The 18724-nt window shown below is 40.7% G+C and overlaps 2 protein-coding genes across 4 annotated transcripts; one reads left to right on the top strand and one right to left on the bottom strand.

Annotated features, from left to right (window-relative positions):
* The first annotated feature begins 628 nt into the window (after window positions 1-628).
* On the top strand, window positions 629-8667 carry LOC110000193 (medium-chain acyl-CoA ligase ACSF2, mitochondrial). Of its 3 annotated transcripts, none has more exons than XM_065964458.1 (16): window positions 629-858; window positions 3638-3833; window positions 3978-4106; window positions 4396-4449; window positions 4601-4719; window positions 5248-5410; window positions 5505-5600; window positions 5684-5835; window positions 5925-6016; window positions 6101-6177; window positions 6287-6394; window positions 6475-6626; window positions 7769-7910; window positions 8077-8187; window positions 8294-8362; window positions 8414-8667. In XM_065964458.1, exons 1-16 carry the CDS (start codon window positions 737-739, stop codon window positions 8552-8554), a joined length of 1923 nt encoding a protein of 640 aa, XP_065820530.1. In that variant the 5' UTR covers window positions 629-736; the 3' UTR covers window positions 8555-8667. The 3 variants fall into 3 exon arrangements, 2 of the variants coding, with proteins under 2 accessions (XP_065820530.1, XP_020511039.2); XM_020655383.3 differs by having other exon boundaries at window positions 631-858; window positions 8436-8667; XR_010668849.1 differs by lacking the exon at window positions 8414-8667 and having other exon boundaries at window positions 630-858; window positions 8011-8187; window positions 8294-8331.
* Window positions 8668-8852: 185 nt separating this feature from the next.
* On the bottom strand, window positions 8853-18555 carry ndel1b (nudE neurodevelopment protein 1-like 1b). Its single transcript, XM_020655386.3, has 9 exons — window positions 18397-18555; window positions 15222-15318; window positions 12776-12929; window positions 11876-12024; window positions 11541-11677; window positions 11264-11431; window positions 11073-11164; window positions 10725-10870; window positions 8853-10607 (listed from the first exon to the last, which is right to left on the bottom strand). Exons 2-9 carry the CDS (start codon window positions 15305-15307, stop codon window positions 10517-10519), a joined length of 1023 nt encoding a protein of 340 aa, XP_020511042.1. The 5' UTR covers window positions 15308-15318; window positions 18397-18555; the 3' UTR covers window positions 8853-10516.
* Between the last annotated feature and the right edge of the window lie 169 nt (window positions 18556-18724).

Here is an 18724-nt window from a genome sequence, read left to right as displayed (position 1 = left end):
TGAAGAAAAGATCAGAGGAGACGTTATTGGCTATCCACAATCTGGAGCCTCACAGCTAGATGTCACTAAATCCAGCACACTGGTCCTTAAAGAAACACTGCACTGACAGTACATGCTTTAAAAGGCATAGAGTGCCTTGTGTCAAAGGTTGAATAAATATTTGGACATTTGTAAATCAAAATCCTAAGTATGGCCTATCAAGCAAGCTTTTATTACAATGTGCCTTTCCTCTCCCCTCCTCTTACCCCTACCTCGTCCTCCCCTCCCACTGATGAAGAATCACTTCTTTGTTTTTCAAGCTTGCACATGCAAGGAGAATGATTCTTTCCTGCAAGTAATTAGTACAATACAACATAGGTGTACTAGCCACTGTTGACCCTGATGAAGACCTGATGCAATGCATTCGTGTTTTTTTTTTAACACTGCCACTTCAAATGTGTTTTAATTATATACAATCCTACAATTTGTCCTTGTCAGTCTTGGTTAAATATTAATGGTTATTTCTAGTTAATATTTTCTTGACATGTGCTTGAAAAGGCCAAATAGCAAAGATACTCTGACCTCTTAGCCAATAAGGAAGAGCTGTGGTTAAACATTACCCCTCCAGTGATAAACTCCAACTGAAGTGAAGGCATGTGTAGGCAGGCGGGACCAAGAGCCGCTTTCAACCAGTCAGAAAAATACACACCAATCTCTGTATTTCTGGAACAGACTGACTCTGTAAGACTTGAGGAAAATGACAGCCTTGAAATCTTCCTCACTGCTAAGGTCCTGCGCTCTCAGCCTCGGATCTGTCGATGCATTTAAACAAAGCAAGACTTTGAAACTATGGAGCTCAAGTTTACTCCGCTGGTGCAGGTTAGTACATGTGGTTCTTTTTTAGGGTTTGAAATAGGAACATAGTGTACCAGACAAAGTGTAGGATTTTTCTTTAAAGTCTGCAGTGGATGTAATAGGTAAAATAACTCATTTTTTTAAGTTGGTGAAACAGATCTCTGTGGTATGTCTAATGTCCATGTGGTCAGTGATTGAGAAAAAAAGTTATCCTACAGTTATGTTAAATAACCTGAAAAAAACAAAAGAACATCTAAAACTGTATTCCCTGTTCTTCATGTAGGCTACATACTTTAAAGATCGCTCGGTGCCCTGTGCACAGCTGTGCTACTCATCCAGGAGGGTGCAGCTAGAGAAGGAACAAATAGCCTTCAAGATCAGAGTAATGGAGCGCAGAGCAAACCTGAGGAAGCCAGAATGTGAAACTCATTTACTCCAATGTTTAATCATGCATTCAACTTTAAGTCAACCTTTAAGTGTGAGCTGGATTATTCTGATCTTGTATCCTATTCATACATTGATTTACAAGAATGGTGAACAACAGCTTCCAGTTTAAGGAGTCACATGACTTGGGACCTGCCTTGACCTTAGACCAGACTTCACTTTACCTTTGATGATTGTTAGTAGGCTACATATTTTCATGAATTTATTCATCTTGATAATTTTGTGGATATATCTTTGAATTGTGTCAAACATCTCAGAGTAATTCTTCTTTTAGGTTTGTGAAGCTGTAATACATACTGTATGTGTAAGAGGCCTCATAGCAGCAGAGTTATATTTGGATTGGAGCCAATGTGTATGTTGTGAGCTGAAAAGGAAATGTGACTCTGAGACTGAAGAAATGTATATGTCTGACATTTACGAGTCAAGCTAATGTCTTCTTTCTAGCCTATTGGAAGTCAAACGGGAAGTCAGATGCAAAGGAATTGGTAGGCTGGACCTTCTAGCAGAATATTAGCAACACTGTGTGGATGAATACTTTGCCAGCGATTGTCAGATGATTGTCAGCATGGGTCAGCGATGGTCCGCACTTTATAAATCCTAAGACGATCCACAGTCTGTGTCATGATTTCATCATTGAACATTTACTACAGAAACAACCCCCACCTAACAAAGATTAATAACAGTCTTATGGTTGACTTTGATTCAAATTGATTGAAAAAGCAGATGACTGAATAAATTAAATGTTAATTATTGACTTGTTCCATTCAGTGTCAATTGCAAAGTTTGTGAAGCCAAATCAAGTCAAAGTGGAGCCAATGTCAATATTAAGAGCAGGTCGGACCCCAAGATAGTTGCTTAGTTGCTGTCAATTGGGTTTGAATGCAAGTTATGTATTAATTCTTGTGGTAAGTAGAGGTGCAGAAGATGGCCTTGTAGAATATTTTCACAATGTTATTTATCGACTCCTTGTCAGAACAAGGTGTCCAGATGGAAGCCTGCTGAACGTCTTTTCTTGTCTAATCCTGCAGAAGATAACAGAGGGAGGACTGGCCAAACATCTAATGTCCATGTCATTTACTAACTGATTCTGATGCCACGGTGCACACCCAGTTCATAACATATCTGAACATTTATTTATGATTAATTCTGTTCATCATTAGGCATTCAATATAAAACAAACGGAAGATCCTTTCCCACTAATGAAAAGCTAAGTACTCTGAGAGGACACCCCATACGTTTCACCCCCATTCCAATGCTTATGCCCTGCAAATAAGTTACATACATGTCCACCACAACCCAAACAGAGAAGCCTGTTTTGGCTAGAACTCATCCAGTAACCCTGTCACCTGCACCCTGCTGTGGGGTCTCCGTTCCCTTAAGAGGGTTGTTCAAAGGAGGACAGAGAAGGCGGAGCCAGTGGGAGAACATTTGATCCTGGTCTTCACTTGATGCCCCATAACAGCCAGTTGGAACCTCTATTCTCAACTAACCCTATTCATCAATTAGTTTCCAGAGTTTGCCACAGGGAAACATATTTTGTCAACAACTTTAACAATCTTGTACTTTCCATTGCGGGCCATAAACTGACCAGTAAGACAAACATTCTCCTATTACGATGTTTCTCAGTGGAAGTCCAGAGGTTTTCTCTGTGTCATTTACCAACAGATTCTGTTGGAAGTCAAGTAATGGCCTATTTAAGTATCTTGACTTACTTGATTCATCAGTAAATGTACACAAGTTGGCCTGACCCCTCGTCATTTTTGGTCGTCACTGATCATCCAGGTAATGGCCTGGAACCACCAAAAGGGATATTCACTGGTTTTATATGTCCACTGACGTTGCCCACTCAAGGTAAGGGACATACTTGGAGATCACCCACATTCCCCATTTTATATTGTTAGTCAGTGGCCTGAGCTCGAAGTTTGCCATTTGACTGTTTCGTTTAACAGTGTACTGGCATTTTAGGTTGGCATTAGTCACCTCATGCTTGGATTTTTAGCGGATGTTAAGACCGACACTGAGTCTTAATTTATGCCATAGTGTAGGTTTTCTATCTCTTATTCATTAAGCTATCTAATCTATTCTGTTTAATGTGTATTTTGTATTTTGAGCTTACTTGTCTTTTCTGCTGCAACGCCCGAATTTCCCCTCTGGGGATCAATAAAGTACTATCCTATCCTATCCTAAAACAAGGTTGTCTGTTAAAAATACCTTATGTATTCTGTAAAACAGTGGAATAGTTCATTATAAGGGCACATTCCCATTGTAATCGTAATATAATGAGTTACCTAAATCAAAGTCTAGTCCATTAATTTGCTTGACCAATGAACTTTTTCCTGAATCTTGTTTTCTATCCCAGGTCTCTCCATGTGGACAGTCCTCCTCACATACCCTCTATGACCACCAGCTATGTCCACGGTACCTCCTCTGCCTCACTACTCTCCCTAACTGTAAGCCAGGGTCTGGATTGGGCGGTCCAACGCTGGCCCGATCGTGAAGCTGTGGTCTTCCTGCAGGATGGCATACGGAAAACCTTTTATCAGTTTCAGCAAGATGTGAGCCCAAGTCTTTGTGTTTTTAGCCTTACTGCATAATAATCCCTATGCAACTATTAACTTGATTCCAATGTATTTTCCTTTTTGAATGATAAACCCACTGATTTAATTAGCGAGAGCCAATTGTGACATTTATTGTTGCAGGTAGACACGATGGCTGCAGGTCTGCTTGCTCTGGGCATGACGAAAGGTGACCGACTGGGAATTTGGGGACCCAACTCATATGAGTGGATTGTGTTCCAGTTTGCTACAGCGAAAGCTGGAATTATACTGGTCAGTTTAAACTATTGCATTTACAATGTAGCCTTGTGATTTGACCGACAGTTCTTGAGCTGGACTTCAGTAGATGACATAAGCCTCTGTCCTGTGTTACCAAATACTCTGCTGTCGAGGGTCAGTTAGCTGCACATTGAACCCTTTCAGGGGCCCTGTGGAGATATGATGTATATGTTGATGGATGCTAACTAGGTCATCTGTGTTAAGGTATACTGTACAATGTGATATGGTATACAGAAAATACTGTGTTGGATTAACTGTTGTCTTCAAACTGTTATATGTGCAGGTTTCCCTGAATCCAGCCTATCAGGTGAAGGAAGTGGAGTTCACACTAAAGAAGGTATGACTTTTGCAGGAAATCAGCCACTTATAAAACTCTATTTACCTATACCTTTATCTACATACAACTGAAAATAGTTTTTATCACAAAACAATCCCTACACACATTTGTGTGAGCGCATAATTTTGACAGAAGTGAATGTTCTTCACAGGTCCAGTGTAAAGCTGTGGTCTGCCCTTCTCACTTTAAAACACAAAACTTCTGTGAGATGCTGAGGGAGCTCTGCCCCGAAATCGACAATATGCCAGCAAGCATGATCAAAAGCTCCAGGTATGACAGATTTAATATCAAATATCAGATTTAAAGTATGCTTTCTTGATTCATTGGTAGAAAAAGACTGTGTACATTACACAATCCATTATCGGAAAGGCACGCAGAGAGTGTGATTCTTGGCTGAGGCCAATAGTCCAATCTCCTAATAGATGTAAATCTGTAGCCTGCAAACACAATGTGTGGATATATTAGACAGATCCATTATTAATTGCTTGTTTGTGAGTCAGATCCACATCCAGTCCAGAAATGTCCAGTACAATCCTTCTATCAAGTTTAAAGAAAATGGAATTTCAATGCAATACTTAAAAGTCTATATTTGTTTAGATCTGCTATTAACAGAGCTGCCGTCAGTTAAACATTTGTTTCGTCCAGATTTGATTGGTTCTTTGGTCCATTGTAAACCCTTCCACCAAGCTTCATGATAATCGGTCCATGCATATTTTTTGGAACCCTCCAAATAAACATACGGCACCCCAAACATTAGGAGGGTGGTAGTTTATTTGGTTGTTGTCTTGGGTCTGCCAGGGTTCCAGACTTGCGTATGGTGATTGTGACAGACAGCAGACAGCCAGGGATGCTCCACGTAGAGGACGTCATGCAAGCGGGGGAAAGTCGGCACCACAGCGAGCTTATGGATCTGCAGAGAAAGCTGTCCTTCGATGACCCCATCAACATTCAGTTCACATCGGTAAGCTTCACCTTTTGCACTGACACGCTTGTTCTCTCACTTGGATTGTGTCAGTATAATGTAACAATAATTAAGAAGTGGTGTTTATTTCCAGGGGACTACTGGCAGTCCAAAAGGAGCAGCTCTTTCCCACCACAATATTGTCAACAATGCCTACTTTATCGGCCTCAGAGTGGGTTATGGATGGAGAGTAAGTCCATTTTTATCATTTGATTTTACGCCTACGCGAACATTGAAAGGTAGTAATCTTATTATTTTCCATCTGTCCATCAGCCTCAGGTACGAGTATGTGTGCCTGTACCCATGTACCACTGCTTCGGCTCTGTGTTGGGAGGGATGTGTATGGTGGTGCATGGTGTCACTCTGGTCTTTCCTTCAGCTGGGTACAACAGTCAAGCCAACCTGGCTGCCATACAGAGCGAAAAGTATGACACTCATCTCTTTAGACAAAAGATTTTCAAAGACATCATTTTACACTCTAATCTATTTCAGTTCCATTTTTTTTCCACTCAAGGTGCAATTTCGTCTATGGTACTCCTACAATGTTCACTGACATGCTGAGCCAACAAGTTATACATAAGTATGATATGTCTTCAGTTGAAGCTGGTAAGAGATTTGAAGAAGAGAACGTTTTGAACTACTCTCGGTGTGATTTTAAGATACCATTATCTACATGTTCTTGTGTTGTAGGTATTATGGCAGGTTCTCCATGCCCTTCTGAGGTTGTGAGAAAACTGAGAGCAGACATGAACATGAAAGAGATAACGGTAAGCAGGTAGCTATGTTTCCTATACCTTTTTAAGTAAAACTGTACAATTCTTACACTAATAGAGACTCATCAGCTTCTAAGGACCTTTTGTACATCATTTTTAATAGATAGGATATGGAACCACTGAGAATAGCCCGATTACATTTCTGGGATTCCCACATGACAATGACGAGCTGAAGACAGATACTGTTGGATGCATAATGAGCCACACAGAGGTTTGTCGAATTTGCACAATCCTTAATCAACACATAACTTTAACGACACTGATACTTCTGCCTAAATGTCTTTGCTGTAGGCTAAAGTGGTGGACCCAAATACCGGGGAAATAGTCCCTGTGGGGGCCTCAGGAGAGCTGCTGGTCAGAGGCAGCTGTGTGATGTTGGGATACTGGGATGAGCCCCAGAAAACCAGTGAAGCCATCTGCCAAGCTCGCTGGTACAGGACTGGGTAAGAAACTATATCACAAACCCTTTAGACTACTGGCTTTGTAAATAAAGGTCAAATCAAAACTAGTAAGCTACGCCTGCCATTAAAATCAAAAGTATCAGAAATTACTTTAGGTACAAGTTCATTGAGTTTGTCTTTTATTTTATTTTTCTGATTTGATGTATCTGATGAGGTTTGTATTGGTAGATATTTATTTTTAAATTATGCTGGTAACTTAAGGAACCAATTAGCCTGAATAGCCACATATTTGCTATTTATATCTAGCGTAGATTTTGAGAATCTAACACGGTTGTCTAGTTTATTGTGGGCCATTGATCATCTTTGGTTGGCCTACCAAATCACTGGCTGAGGAAGTTGTGTTCTGTAAATCCAGCACTAGCTAACACTACATAGCCATCGTTAAGCATTGTAGTGATAGTTTTGAGATGGATAGCCGCATCTCGAATTAGAGTGTATGCTAACTGCTAACAATCATATGGATAGCAAAAAATCTTTTGACATACCATCCAGAAACCAGTTGCAGTAAATAATACTGAGATGGCAGGGCTTCTTCTTTGTCCTCTGATTCTGAATTTAACAACTTAAACATTTAAACTGGGTCCCAATTTAAAATAGAATCCTTCAAAGGATGCATCCTACCAAGGACCCAGCCTTTGTAGCCTGCATAGACCGCAGGCTAACCTGAAATCCCATCCAATCTACTGAGAATTTCCTGTTTGCATCACCAACTGTTCCCGCCCTTACCCAATCATTACTAAGCAACATTTCTGTTGCTTAGTAACCTCCACAACTACAACGTTTCTAGCTAGTAATGTCACATATCTAAATCTATTTTTTCAATATGATTGTAAGTCTAACTTTTTCTCATGTGTATCGCTAGCTTTTTGAATTACTTGAAATCAATTACTTACATATACAAGCCCACCATTTGGTCTGAATTGGCATGCAATAAATGTTGACATATGTTGGGCCACAAGGGATGCAGAAGAAGAGGGGGTCATTTATTGGACACAAAAAAGCAACAGAATTGAGAAATGTTCTGCATAACACAGTTTACTGTTTTTATCAGAAAATGCACATGTGAACAGATATACAAGTGGGGTTTAGGGTATGCATATTATGTTTGATTTTCTACCACACAGTGACACAGCCAGTCTGAACAGTCTTGGGTACTGCCGCATCGAAGGCCGTATGAAGGATCTGATCATCCGAGGAGGGGAGAACATCTACCCAGCTGAAATAGAACAATTTCTTTTCACTCATCCAAAAGTAATGGAGGTGCAGGTGAGACTGAAAACCACTGGAGGGCAGCAAAAATATAAGCCATTGCAGACTTTGTATTTTCAGCAAAGTCATCCTTTTTTTTTGTCTCTCAAAATTGTAGGTGTTCTTTCCAGGGCAGTAAAGCGGAGTTGTGTGCGGTTGTTCTGCTTGTCTGTCTGTTTTGCAGGTGGTTGGAGTGAAAGATGAAAGGCTAGGCGAGCAGGTGTGTGCCTGCATCAGACTGAAGGAGGGCCATACTTCCACTGCAGAGGAGATAAGAGCATTCTGCAAAGGCCAAGTAAGAGATGATGAACAAAACTGCCAAAAGCCCAACACTCAGATGAAGGCTGTACAGTTTTTTTTTGTTTTTTTTTAACCCCGTGCGTTTGTTTTCTCCCCCTTAGATCGCTCACTTCAAGATCCCACACTACGTTTTCTTTGTGGACAGCTACCCTCTGACAGCCTCTGGAAAGGTACAATACTATTGTGATGGTATTATGGATGTTTAAAACAAAATAAAACAGCTGCGACTTTCTGTTATTCCAGATCAAGAAGAATGTATTGAAGGAGAAAATGGAGAAGAAACTAGGCCTTTAATTTGGTTGAACGTGGTGGACTTGCAGAGCTGTAATGTAAACCCATACAGACTGAATACTTTCCTTTAGACCATGAAATGAAATATTTAAAAAACTGTTGGACTGTCATGTTTGTAACTTACATTCTGACCTTATAACTTTGAATCTTTTAATGTTTATATTAAAGCAGATTTTACATCATGGTTGGTGGTTTATTACTGACACAATCTAAACAAAGAAAACAATCTTAGTTTTCCAATTAACTTACATTTTAAATTTTGGCAGTCTTGACATTGCACAATAAAGAGCAACTCCATTCCCCAATGAGGCCACAAGTGACTGAAAAACTACAATGTTCTCATTACAATGTATGACCCAAACTCCTCAACACATTTGTAATCTCAATCTTTATTTACTTAAACAACTTTGACAAACATTTGAATACTATAATACAATGGCTTAAACCATGTAATTGTCTGAACATGCCATACAGAATCTGAAATAAATAGGACCTCAATTCCAAATTTCACTATGTACAAATGACCATCCTTACAAGCTATGTACACTTGTTGTAAAACAAGCCTTAGTAACAGGCTTATCAAGTGCCCAAAAATGACATCTTATATTATCAGATTAACAGGAAAACTAAAATGATTCAATTTATGCTTCAAGATAGTGACACACAGATCTATGAGAAGGGGCATTTTGGAGGGTAATATTGACTTCAATTGACAATCAAATTATCTGATGTTGAGTGAATGCATTTTCTATATCCAACCTGTTTAAACAAATAGTCAAGTGAAAACACACACCACAGATGGTAAGCCAATGTGCTGTTTGATATAGAGGCCACAGTTGACCATGTACTTGTGTACAATTGCCAAAGTGGAAAGATCTTCCTATAAAAAGGAACCTGGAGTCAGTTTACTTCTGCTTGAGTATCCAAATTGACCTGCTAATATTAAAAGGTCTCCCTTGGAAAAAGAGGTTATTGATCTCAATGGGACCAACCTGGTTAAATAAAATAAAAATGCACTACAGCTAACTTTAACAACATCAGAATGAGGTAAATGAGCCAGCCACAAGATAAAAAAAAGTATACATTAAACAATAAAAAAAAAAGGCAAAACCGTTCCCTCAAAAAGTCAACAGATGTCCACATCCCACCTGTGGGATCAGTTAGTTTAAGTGCAGGTTTAACCCAGAGGACAGAACCAGCTGATATTTCTAAGCTTAAACAAAGAGGCTACTTCAAAAAAAAAATAATGTAAGCAAGTAGCCAGTAACAAAAGGAGCAACTGCACTATGGCTACATGGCTTTGAACGATCAACATTCACTTCAGTCAAGAATATGGGGTCCCACTCGACCTCCCCAACCCCACATTACATATGCAAACATGCAAGAAAAAGAGCAAATAGAAATATTGCATTTTAAAGCAAACTGTGAAAGATAAATTAGTTAACACACATCCCTTTTTAAATATAATACATTCTGAATTGAATTAAGCTTAGCTGTGCAATTTAAGAGAAAACAGAGGAGGAAAGGAAGGTTGATACGGAAGCTGTGGTCAGTAACAGACCTTTTGTCAGGAGAGAAGTTTTTCAGATGAACAGTGGAACTAAGAATATAAAGGAGCCAATTCAGAGTTGACATCTAGAGAGCATCGCATTTGCAGTGACATTCATACAAGCACAGTACAGTACAGCTTTAGGCACATGCAAGCATGTGGTAGGAACATATGTGCACACACACGTCTGTGCACCTACTCACAGATGCATTTAGAGCTGCAACCTGGAGGCAAGGTCATGGTAAAGTCAAACCTCTCTTTCACACATCACGTTCAGAAAAATGCACAATCCCAACCAGGCAAACACACACACACACACACACACACGTCTTCCTTTCAAACACTTTCTTACTTTCTCTCTCACACACACACACACACACACACACACACACACTCACATACACACACAATGTAATGGTCTTTCAAGTGTCCTCTCTGTTCCCACGTTGTATTTGGTGGAGGTTAATGTGGTTAGGGGACAGCCTCACACACTCAGAGGCAGCATGCCTGGCGGGGGCACGGCTCTGGTTGCTGCCATGGAGGTCAAAGAGCTGGGGTCCAATCCGTTAACAGTCCTGCAGTTGCCAGAAGGAGGTGTACAATATTAGAAAATATGAAGAAAAAAACGGCTTTAATGCAATAATTATCATGTAATTGAGACGAGTACTAAGTGAAGGAGTCAAAACGCTCACGTCTTGTCGAAGTAGGTCGTATGTAGAGAGTGAGAGAACTTGGTGGCGTTGCTGTTGATGAGTGTGCTGTTGTCTTTCGAGTAATTTTTCCTCGCAGCCTGGTCTTTGGCAAAGTTTCTACAGGCAGCGAGCTTCGACTCCAACGCCTAGAAAAAACAACAACAAAAAAAACACAATTTGTATTTCGCCTCATCAGAAACATCTCTCTGTTTGTCCTGTGGCTGAGGACACACTGTTCTTCTGTGCTCTGCAACCTATTTATAAGTATGGAGCACAGATTTCTATCTCAGCCCGATCATGCAAACAGAGAACTTACACAACACCATATATGATGGGAATGATACCTACCCCAACTTTCCTCAGGAGATCCCCAACAATATTAAGAGCTGAGATTCGAGCAGACGGAGTGAGGGATGAGTTGCCACAGCCATTGGTCAACGCTGCACAAAGCACACAAAACAATATACAGTTTATATTTAAGGGAACTTTCCATTTCACACGTACAAAAAAAACAAGGAGTAAGATTAGTTAGTCCTGACCTTTTGAGGTGATAAAAGACTGCTCTATGTTCTTTCCTACAGGTGTAGCTGGGAGAGATAAAGAAGCCTGTACTGCAGAATCAATCTGGTCGATGTCTAAAGTAGGTGAGCTGGGTGCTGACATCCTGTCTGTAGTCCGCTCCCGTACTGCCAGTTCCTGTCGCAGGTCTGCAGAAGAAAAGAGTTCAATTCACTGAATGATCCTCCATTAATCCTTAAACAGGTGGCATAATGACTCCAAAAGGGCAGAATTCATTCTTCTGTGCATCGCCTTTACCTCTTGCTTCGTCTTTCAGCCGCTGCACGGACACCAGGAGAGACTCCTTCTCATCCAGCTCACTCTCCAGGAAGGCATTTCTCTCAATGGCCTGGTTTAAACGTCCCTCAAAGTCCTCGAGAGACACTATTGTCGCCCTGTATATAGAGGGTGACCAACATGACTGTCAAACATTTTATGGATGTTACAGTAGAAAAAGTTAAAGCATTAAACACCTCCCCTCGTAAAGCCTTGATGTGGCTTGTTTACTTCACTTCCTCAATTTAAAAAAAACGAGTAAATCTTAACGAGTAAAGTGAAAATGCAGAGTAATGAGACAGTCCGGACTGTCTGACCTTTTGGCTCTCTCCAGGTCGTCATTGGCCTGCTCAAGCTCTCGGACATATTTGTGAAGCTGCTCCTTGATGCTGCGCGTCTGGCCTAGGTCATCCTCCAGCATAGAAATCTGCTTATAACTCTGGGAATAATGGTGCTCCAGCTTCTCCTGATAGAGAGGGAAAACAAGGGAAGAAGAATAAAGAGCATTAGAGTGAGTGCATGTGTGTAGAAAAAGAAAAACAAGGACATCAAATGGACCTTCCACGTTGAAGATCTTTTTGCTGAGTCATGTTGTTTTGAAGTACCATTTCATACACTTTACAATAGTCTTGAGTTTCCCTATTGTTGTTTTTATTACCTGGTGAATCATAAGACAGGACATAAAGATGTTCTATCACATTATTTCACTTTCAAATAGCCACTCTGTTCACTCACTCACAGTGCAATCTGTTGCAGGCCTGCGTGTCTGTGCTGTGGCCGCAGTGGCACAATGCATGATTCATGATTTCTCCGGTTCGTTACACACACAGATCATATTTAGCACTCTAACATGTTTGCCCAGGAGTTCATTCACAATACTTTTGTGCTTTGTGTAGAGAGGCTGAAGTAATTATGCAGCATGTAAACATAGGAATTTGATCACCTGAGTACCATCCATGCTTATAGGGATTAAAGACCAGACCTGTCCTAGTAGTTTTCTTTTCTCTTGCTCTTAATCCTGACAGCCATTTAAGGAGTGATGCAGGATTACATAAAAGCGTACTTTATTGAGACCAACATGCAAGTAACACATTGAACCTTGTCACTCAGGATCCAACATAAATCCAATAACCTCTTAAGTAACTTGCAAATGAGTTTATTGTTGTGACCATAAAAGTGAGCTCAATCAAAAACAAGCTACACAGGTCATCAGGTACCTTGAGGTTTGACACCTCGATCTTCAGTCTCTCGTTTTCACTTTGAAGGTCTCGAAGGCGGTGTTCAGTCTGGCCAAGCTGTGCTTCCAACTCTGCCTCCAGTTCTCGGCTCCCCTCCTGAAACTCCTGCAGCTCCTCTTGGGCATCATGGCAACTGCATGGTACACAAAAAAAGACACATTAACAATTACTGCCATTTACCATCCAGCCTGTTCACTGTCGGCCATTCAATTGTGTAAAGCTGCCTGGCTGAATGACCCCTCATGGGCATGAGCTCTAGAAAACCCACTGGCTTTTGTCCTGTAAGATGAGCCGGGTTCAGGTGGTATGTTCCAGCAGCTCTATCTCCAATGGCCAGAAATAAACCTGCATAAAAAGTCTGTCAGATATTTGGACATTTTTAACCTTCATTCCTGCCTCTTCCAAACAGGAAACAGTGCACGGCTCAGCATTGTCGGGTTAAACACTCTAAATATACAGCTCTAAAGAGACAGCTGTACTGTGACAGTAGGGGGTTAAGAAGTAGCTCAGTAGTAAAAACAGCCCTGCTGCCATAGTGGCTTCCTCAGCTGTGGGAGAGGCTAAAGGTCAAAGGTGCAAGGAGAGGGTTCAGAAACAGGATGAGGACACTGGGCAGAAAACAGGATGTGTGTTTGTGAGCTGGTCAGGGCCATCCCCATGAATGAAATCCAAAAACACACAATAACTCATAATGTAGTACAGGTTAACGTTTAAATGTGGAATATGAAGAGGAAATACTTGGAGGTAATCTGTTTCAACCAAACTGAAGTTAATCTTTTTCTTGCCTGTCAAGAGTTTTCACACTCACGATGACACTGTGGTGAACCCTGTTCTGAGATCAGCTGACTCGCACTGGGATAATGGCCTCATAGTGACTGTGGAATCCATGAATCAGTTGTTGTCTCGGGGTCGTTCCATACATACCAACACCACAGCGGCTGCTTCATCAGCACACTGCTAGGCCCTATAATTTCCCTGTTTGACAGTCCATACTTCGTTCATACTTTTTCATGGTTTAAACAACCAACAGTATTCTGTATGTGGGATGTAGAACTACAATGAATAACACCCAGTGTGTGAAAATTTACAGCAAATGTGTGAATGCACATGGATTTTATGGATGCATCGATGTATTGTTTGAACTTTGCTTCAGGCTGATATCTGCCCCGTTGGCAAACATCAACATATGATGTGGGATGCAGCAATGTGTGTAGCCGATGTGAATCTGCTGTGTCGCATCGATTTAAGCTTGTATCAATCTAGCTACTATACCAAACTGCTGATACAGAATTTTTTTTTTTTTTATTTGGCAGAAGAAATCACCCGTTACACAAAGTCTAATTTTTTTAAATGGTCAAACATGACAGACATGAAAAAAACATCAGTATCAGAATCGGTAATTGGCTACAATGTTAATCGACACATCAGTATCAGCCCTAATTTTCACAATTGGTGAACCTCTTGTAAATAAGTGTGTTCTTTTTTTTGAAAATCATAAACTGTGTGATGTCCAAGTAGCCCAGTGTCAACACAACCTAAAGTTTGAACATATTACATCATGGAGAGAACTTTTCAAAAGGTAACTAATCAACGGTGCATGCTGCCTCTGTAGAAGTGATCCTGTGAAAACAGATCTTAAAAACATGTGTGAGACAGGCCATGGTGAACTGAATACTTGGTGTTGTTTTTTCCATGGGTGGAAGTTTTTCCCCCTAGTACCCACAGCAGGAATTTCTCAGAAAACCACCAGGACTTTAACCCTCTCTGTACAGAGTGTAACGTTCCCCCAAATCCACAAATATAAAGAAAGACACACATGCTCAACTGCTTTCTATTACAACATACAGTAGGCCACGGTCTCTGCTGAAGGAGCCAAAGATTGAATCATTTCCTCTGGAGCAAAAACCCCAACCTTTGTGGGCACTGATTAAAAAAGCTTGTCTGGTCATTAACCCTATAAGGCTTCCTTAAACACAGGCTTTCTGTGCTGAAACGTACGACTGAGACCAATACAAAAAAAGTCTGGAGGGAAATGATTGTGTATTTAAATTTGTCCTGATTACAGATATAACCACACATTCAGCAAATTAGCATTTGCCTTTTACATAAGAGTGAGAGAGTGCAGCTTTTCAAACAAAGTCTGCCTACACTTGACTCAAGTTTGAAGCATTTTCTTATTTTTTTTGATCATGAGGAGTGCTGCCATCTCATATTTGGTTCAACATCTTTTGAAAGACAGTTCACAAAATACAAATTGACATATTGTTACATAATCTAAGTTTAGTAAACAAACGGTTGTAGTCTCTCCATGTTTGGAAAGCTGAGCAAACAGCAGAACATGTTTTGTTCAGGTAAATGTATCCAGTATGTCATAACTGATCACGACAAGATGTTAAACACAGCAGAGAGAAATCACACGGTTTACCTTTTCTTATATTTGAGGGCTTGGGACTTCCAGTAGTCAACCTCCTCGTCCTTTGTTGAAAATTTGGGAATCATCTCTTTGTCCATATCAGGGCAACCTGAGGATTACAGAGGGACATATTTATTAGCCCGTTAGCTGAAAAGGTTGCTCTCAATCAAAAAATAAATAAATGATTCAATTATGAACACAACAACTCCCATGATCCCATGCGTCTAATCAACATAAACAACCACCATTGCAAACGAAAACCCAGACAGAAATACTGTTCAAAGAAAAGCTCATGCTTTATATGTTTTCCTGAAATAAACTCCTTTATTTTGTAATGTAACTATAATGATAAAGCTTAACATCACTCAGATCACTCAAACTGGTTGCTGACATTCTTTGCCACTCTGAGACTTGTCAGCTAGCGTTTTGTAAATTTTTTCCAGAACCAGGTGACCAAAGCAACAGTTGTGACCTTGAATGAAATTACAGATTGACAACACTCAAGAATGTAGTAGTTCTAGATATTATAGGATTTTTTGTATTTCTTTATTTAGGGGCTTTGGAGTTTGTCTGCTTATATTCTCACAGATAGGACCTGGATAGGGTGGAATACTTTGGTACAAGAGCGGGGATGGGGAATGGCATGCAAGAAAGAGGCTGGGGGTCCGAGTCCATCCCCTACTTGGAGAACTAAAGCCTCTGTATATGGGTTGCGCAACCTAACTGCAAGGTTAATCAGCGACCCACTTGAAGACATTTTAATGCAAATCATTTGATATAAGATACCTGCAATACAAAAATTAAAATAGTTGAAAGTAGGACAAACCTGCAAATGACTTGGTACAAACTATTTGCATCCTCTGGCATGTACAATCAGGTTCAGTGCATTCCCTTGTTATCTTAAAGCTAAACAATCAGGGAATGCACGATGTCACATTCCCCTCATTCTTTACCAAGAAGATAATCGAACAGATCTCTTTTTTTTTTTTTTTTTAAGTCCAAACAATGCCAAAATGTCCGACTGTGTCATTCTGCTGAGGTCATGTGATCTGTAGTTACTCATTAAACACTGACTAAAGAACCGATGTGTCAGAAGACTGAGTGGTCATCATGACATCTTTTTATGTGTCCAGTGCTTCCTGTACAATCAGTTTGTATCCCTCCAGCTCAATGATGGGATATCCACATAACTACTTCATTAACAGCTCCCTGTCTTAATACATTTGGCAAACCATCAAGCCCATCAAAGCTGCCGGTTTTTGCCTATAGTTCTCAATTGTAAACATGTGTTTGAGCGAGTGTTTCATCTTCCTTCCTGTTTGCTGTATTAACACTTTACAAGACGCTTGTTCCTCTTTTCTGGTCAGCTAATAAACTCTGCGTCACTCTGTGATCTATGGGGACCAGCATGGCAGGTTTCAGAAGATGATTAAGCACATCTGGAAAGAGCCAAACTGTGTGTGTTCTGTGTGGGTGGAGGGGATACAGCCACTGCGACCGACACTCCCCTTTGCTGTGGCTCCAGGAATATTCATAATCCCCACAGAGATTATCAGGATTTCCTGCAGACAGGTCAAACAACCAGAATATGTAGCACAGGAGGATACCCCTCAGCTTGAGGGAAGGTCAAGGAGTATTAGCTTAGCATATGTCAGTAAAGCCTTCAAAATGTTTTGAACATAATGTTTGGCCTTATGGGCAAATAGTATTTTCCAAGAAGAAGCTGGTTCGGACTCAGAATCTGGACCGCCTGCTCTTCCCTTCAAACATTCCTTTGAGGTAGCGTCATCAACAATTTACCCACCACATGTCAGTGTGCTACTCTGAAAATCACGAAGGAAACTGGAGACCCAAATACAGAATGGGTGGAGAAAGGAAAATGTTCCTGAGCTGCTGGTGACATAACATGTTTGTTGTATTGAATGACAAAGGAGAGACTCTAAATATCCAGGTGAACTATAGAAAAACACAACAGATCTCTTTCTGTATGATGCTGAATGGCTTGAATGGGATCCTGTGAATGTCTATCGATCTATGTGGGTCTACAAAAGGCATGGGTGACAGGAAACTGTTTCCATGGTGATTCAGATGAAAAATCTTACACATATAATCACTTCCTCAATAAAAGCCATAGCTATGTTTAAGAAAACTGGTAAAATAGACATAGTCTACCCCTACATGCAAATCCCCTGAATCACGTAACAGGTCAGGTTATGACAGTTCCTGTTATCTCTAATTTCAGCATCCTTTGGGGCAGTGTCAGTTTGACCCCTGGATCTATTTGTCTGTTGTAACAACACCCAGACTGACAGGACCTAAGGTGGTCATATCGCTGCACTCATCTTTCTCTTAATAGTAGACACGGGAGGGGAATAAAGAGAGAGTCTGTTCACACACTCTCCTCTCTACTTCCTCTTTTCTTGCAGATGACCGGGTGCTTACTAAGAGTTAAAGCGTAGACATTGATGTAGCCTAGTCACATTTGTAAATGGAGGCCACTGGAAGGGATGAGGAGGGTTTCCCAAATGCTTATCTTTTTTTGTAGCTGCATGGATTTGCTGTCATGTTAACAACATTAAGACCTAAAGCTTTATCAGGTGTGGTGGTATATGGTCTCCTGAACCATCATAGGTTGCGAATAAAAAGCAGGAATAAAGCCAAATCCTATAGGTCAAAAAGCAATGACACTGTTAAACAGTTATCATCACGATTTAGTTTAAATTTACAGGCTATTACAATTATTGTCCGGCCAATCATCGGTCATTTACAGACAACATTATCCAATTCACGCAAATTATTTTTAAAGAGGCCTACAAGTGAGCAGGCTCACATTTACTGTATGTGGTCCTATTCATGAAGTGGCATGCTGTCATCTAAATGAGGACTCCCCTCTTCTCTTGTAAACGTCTGGATATATGATACTGCGAGGTTTGACCTTAAAATTTACAGTCTATGGCTTTGACAGACAGTAAATGAGAAGCTTAGCTGTACCCGTTTTGTGATAGCCTACAGCGACAACAGAGAATACCGAGTATGAGAGGTAGGAGAGAGTAAATGGCATTTAAAGTAGACATAGAAGCGAAACACCTCTCGAGCAGTGATATAAAGAAACCGAGGCTGAACACGGTAGCTAACACACCAAACACTAAACCCACCACAAAGCATTTTTTACTGTTAATTTCGGTACCTGCTCATGTCAAATCGATGTTCCAGTGTCTTCTGTATCAGCAAGTCCTCTCCCAGTCGGTATTACATCCAACAAACACGCACACACCTCTACCCTGCCCCGGCCTCGGATGATACTGAAGTGACAGACCTGTGTTTAGGAAATTGCCAACGCGTCTCCCGGAACAGACGTAAATCCTGACTCAGACGTACGCGCTGACGTCATGCACGCTTGCGTCAGAAAAGGGCAGGGCTGCTACAGAAACAGATGTAGTAGAATGAGCCGCACCTTCTTTATTTGGTCGGTCATTCTATAGTTATGTGGCTATACAGCTGTCCCTACAATGACC

Source organism: Labrus bergylta, chromosome 16, assembly GCF_963930695.1.
Source record: "Labrus bergylta chromosome 16, fLabBer1.1, whole genome shotgun sequence".
NCBI lineage: Eukaryota > Metazoa > Chordata > Actinopteri > Labriformes > Labridae > Labrus > Labrus bergylta.
Note: the sequence above shows the minus strand (reverse complement) of the source record. Positions and strands in the feature narration are given on the sequence as shown.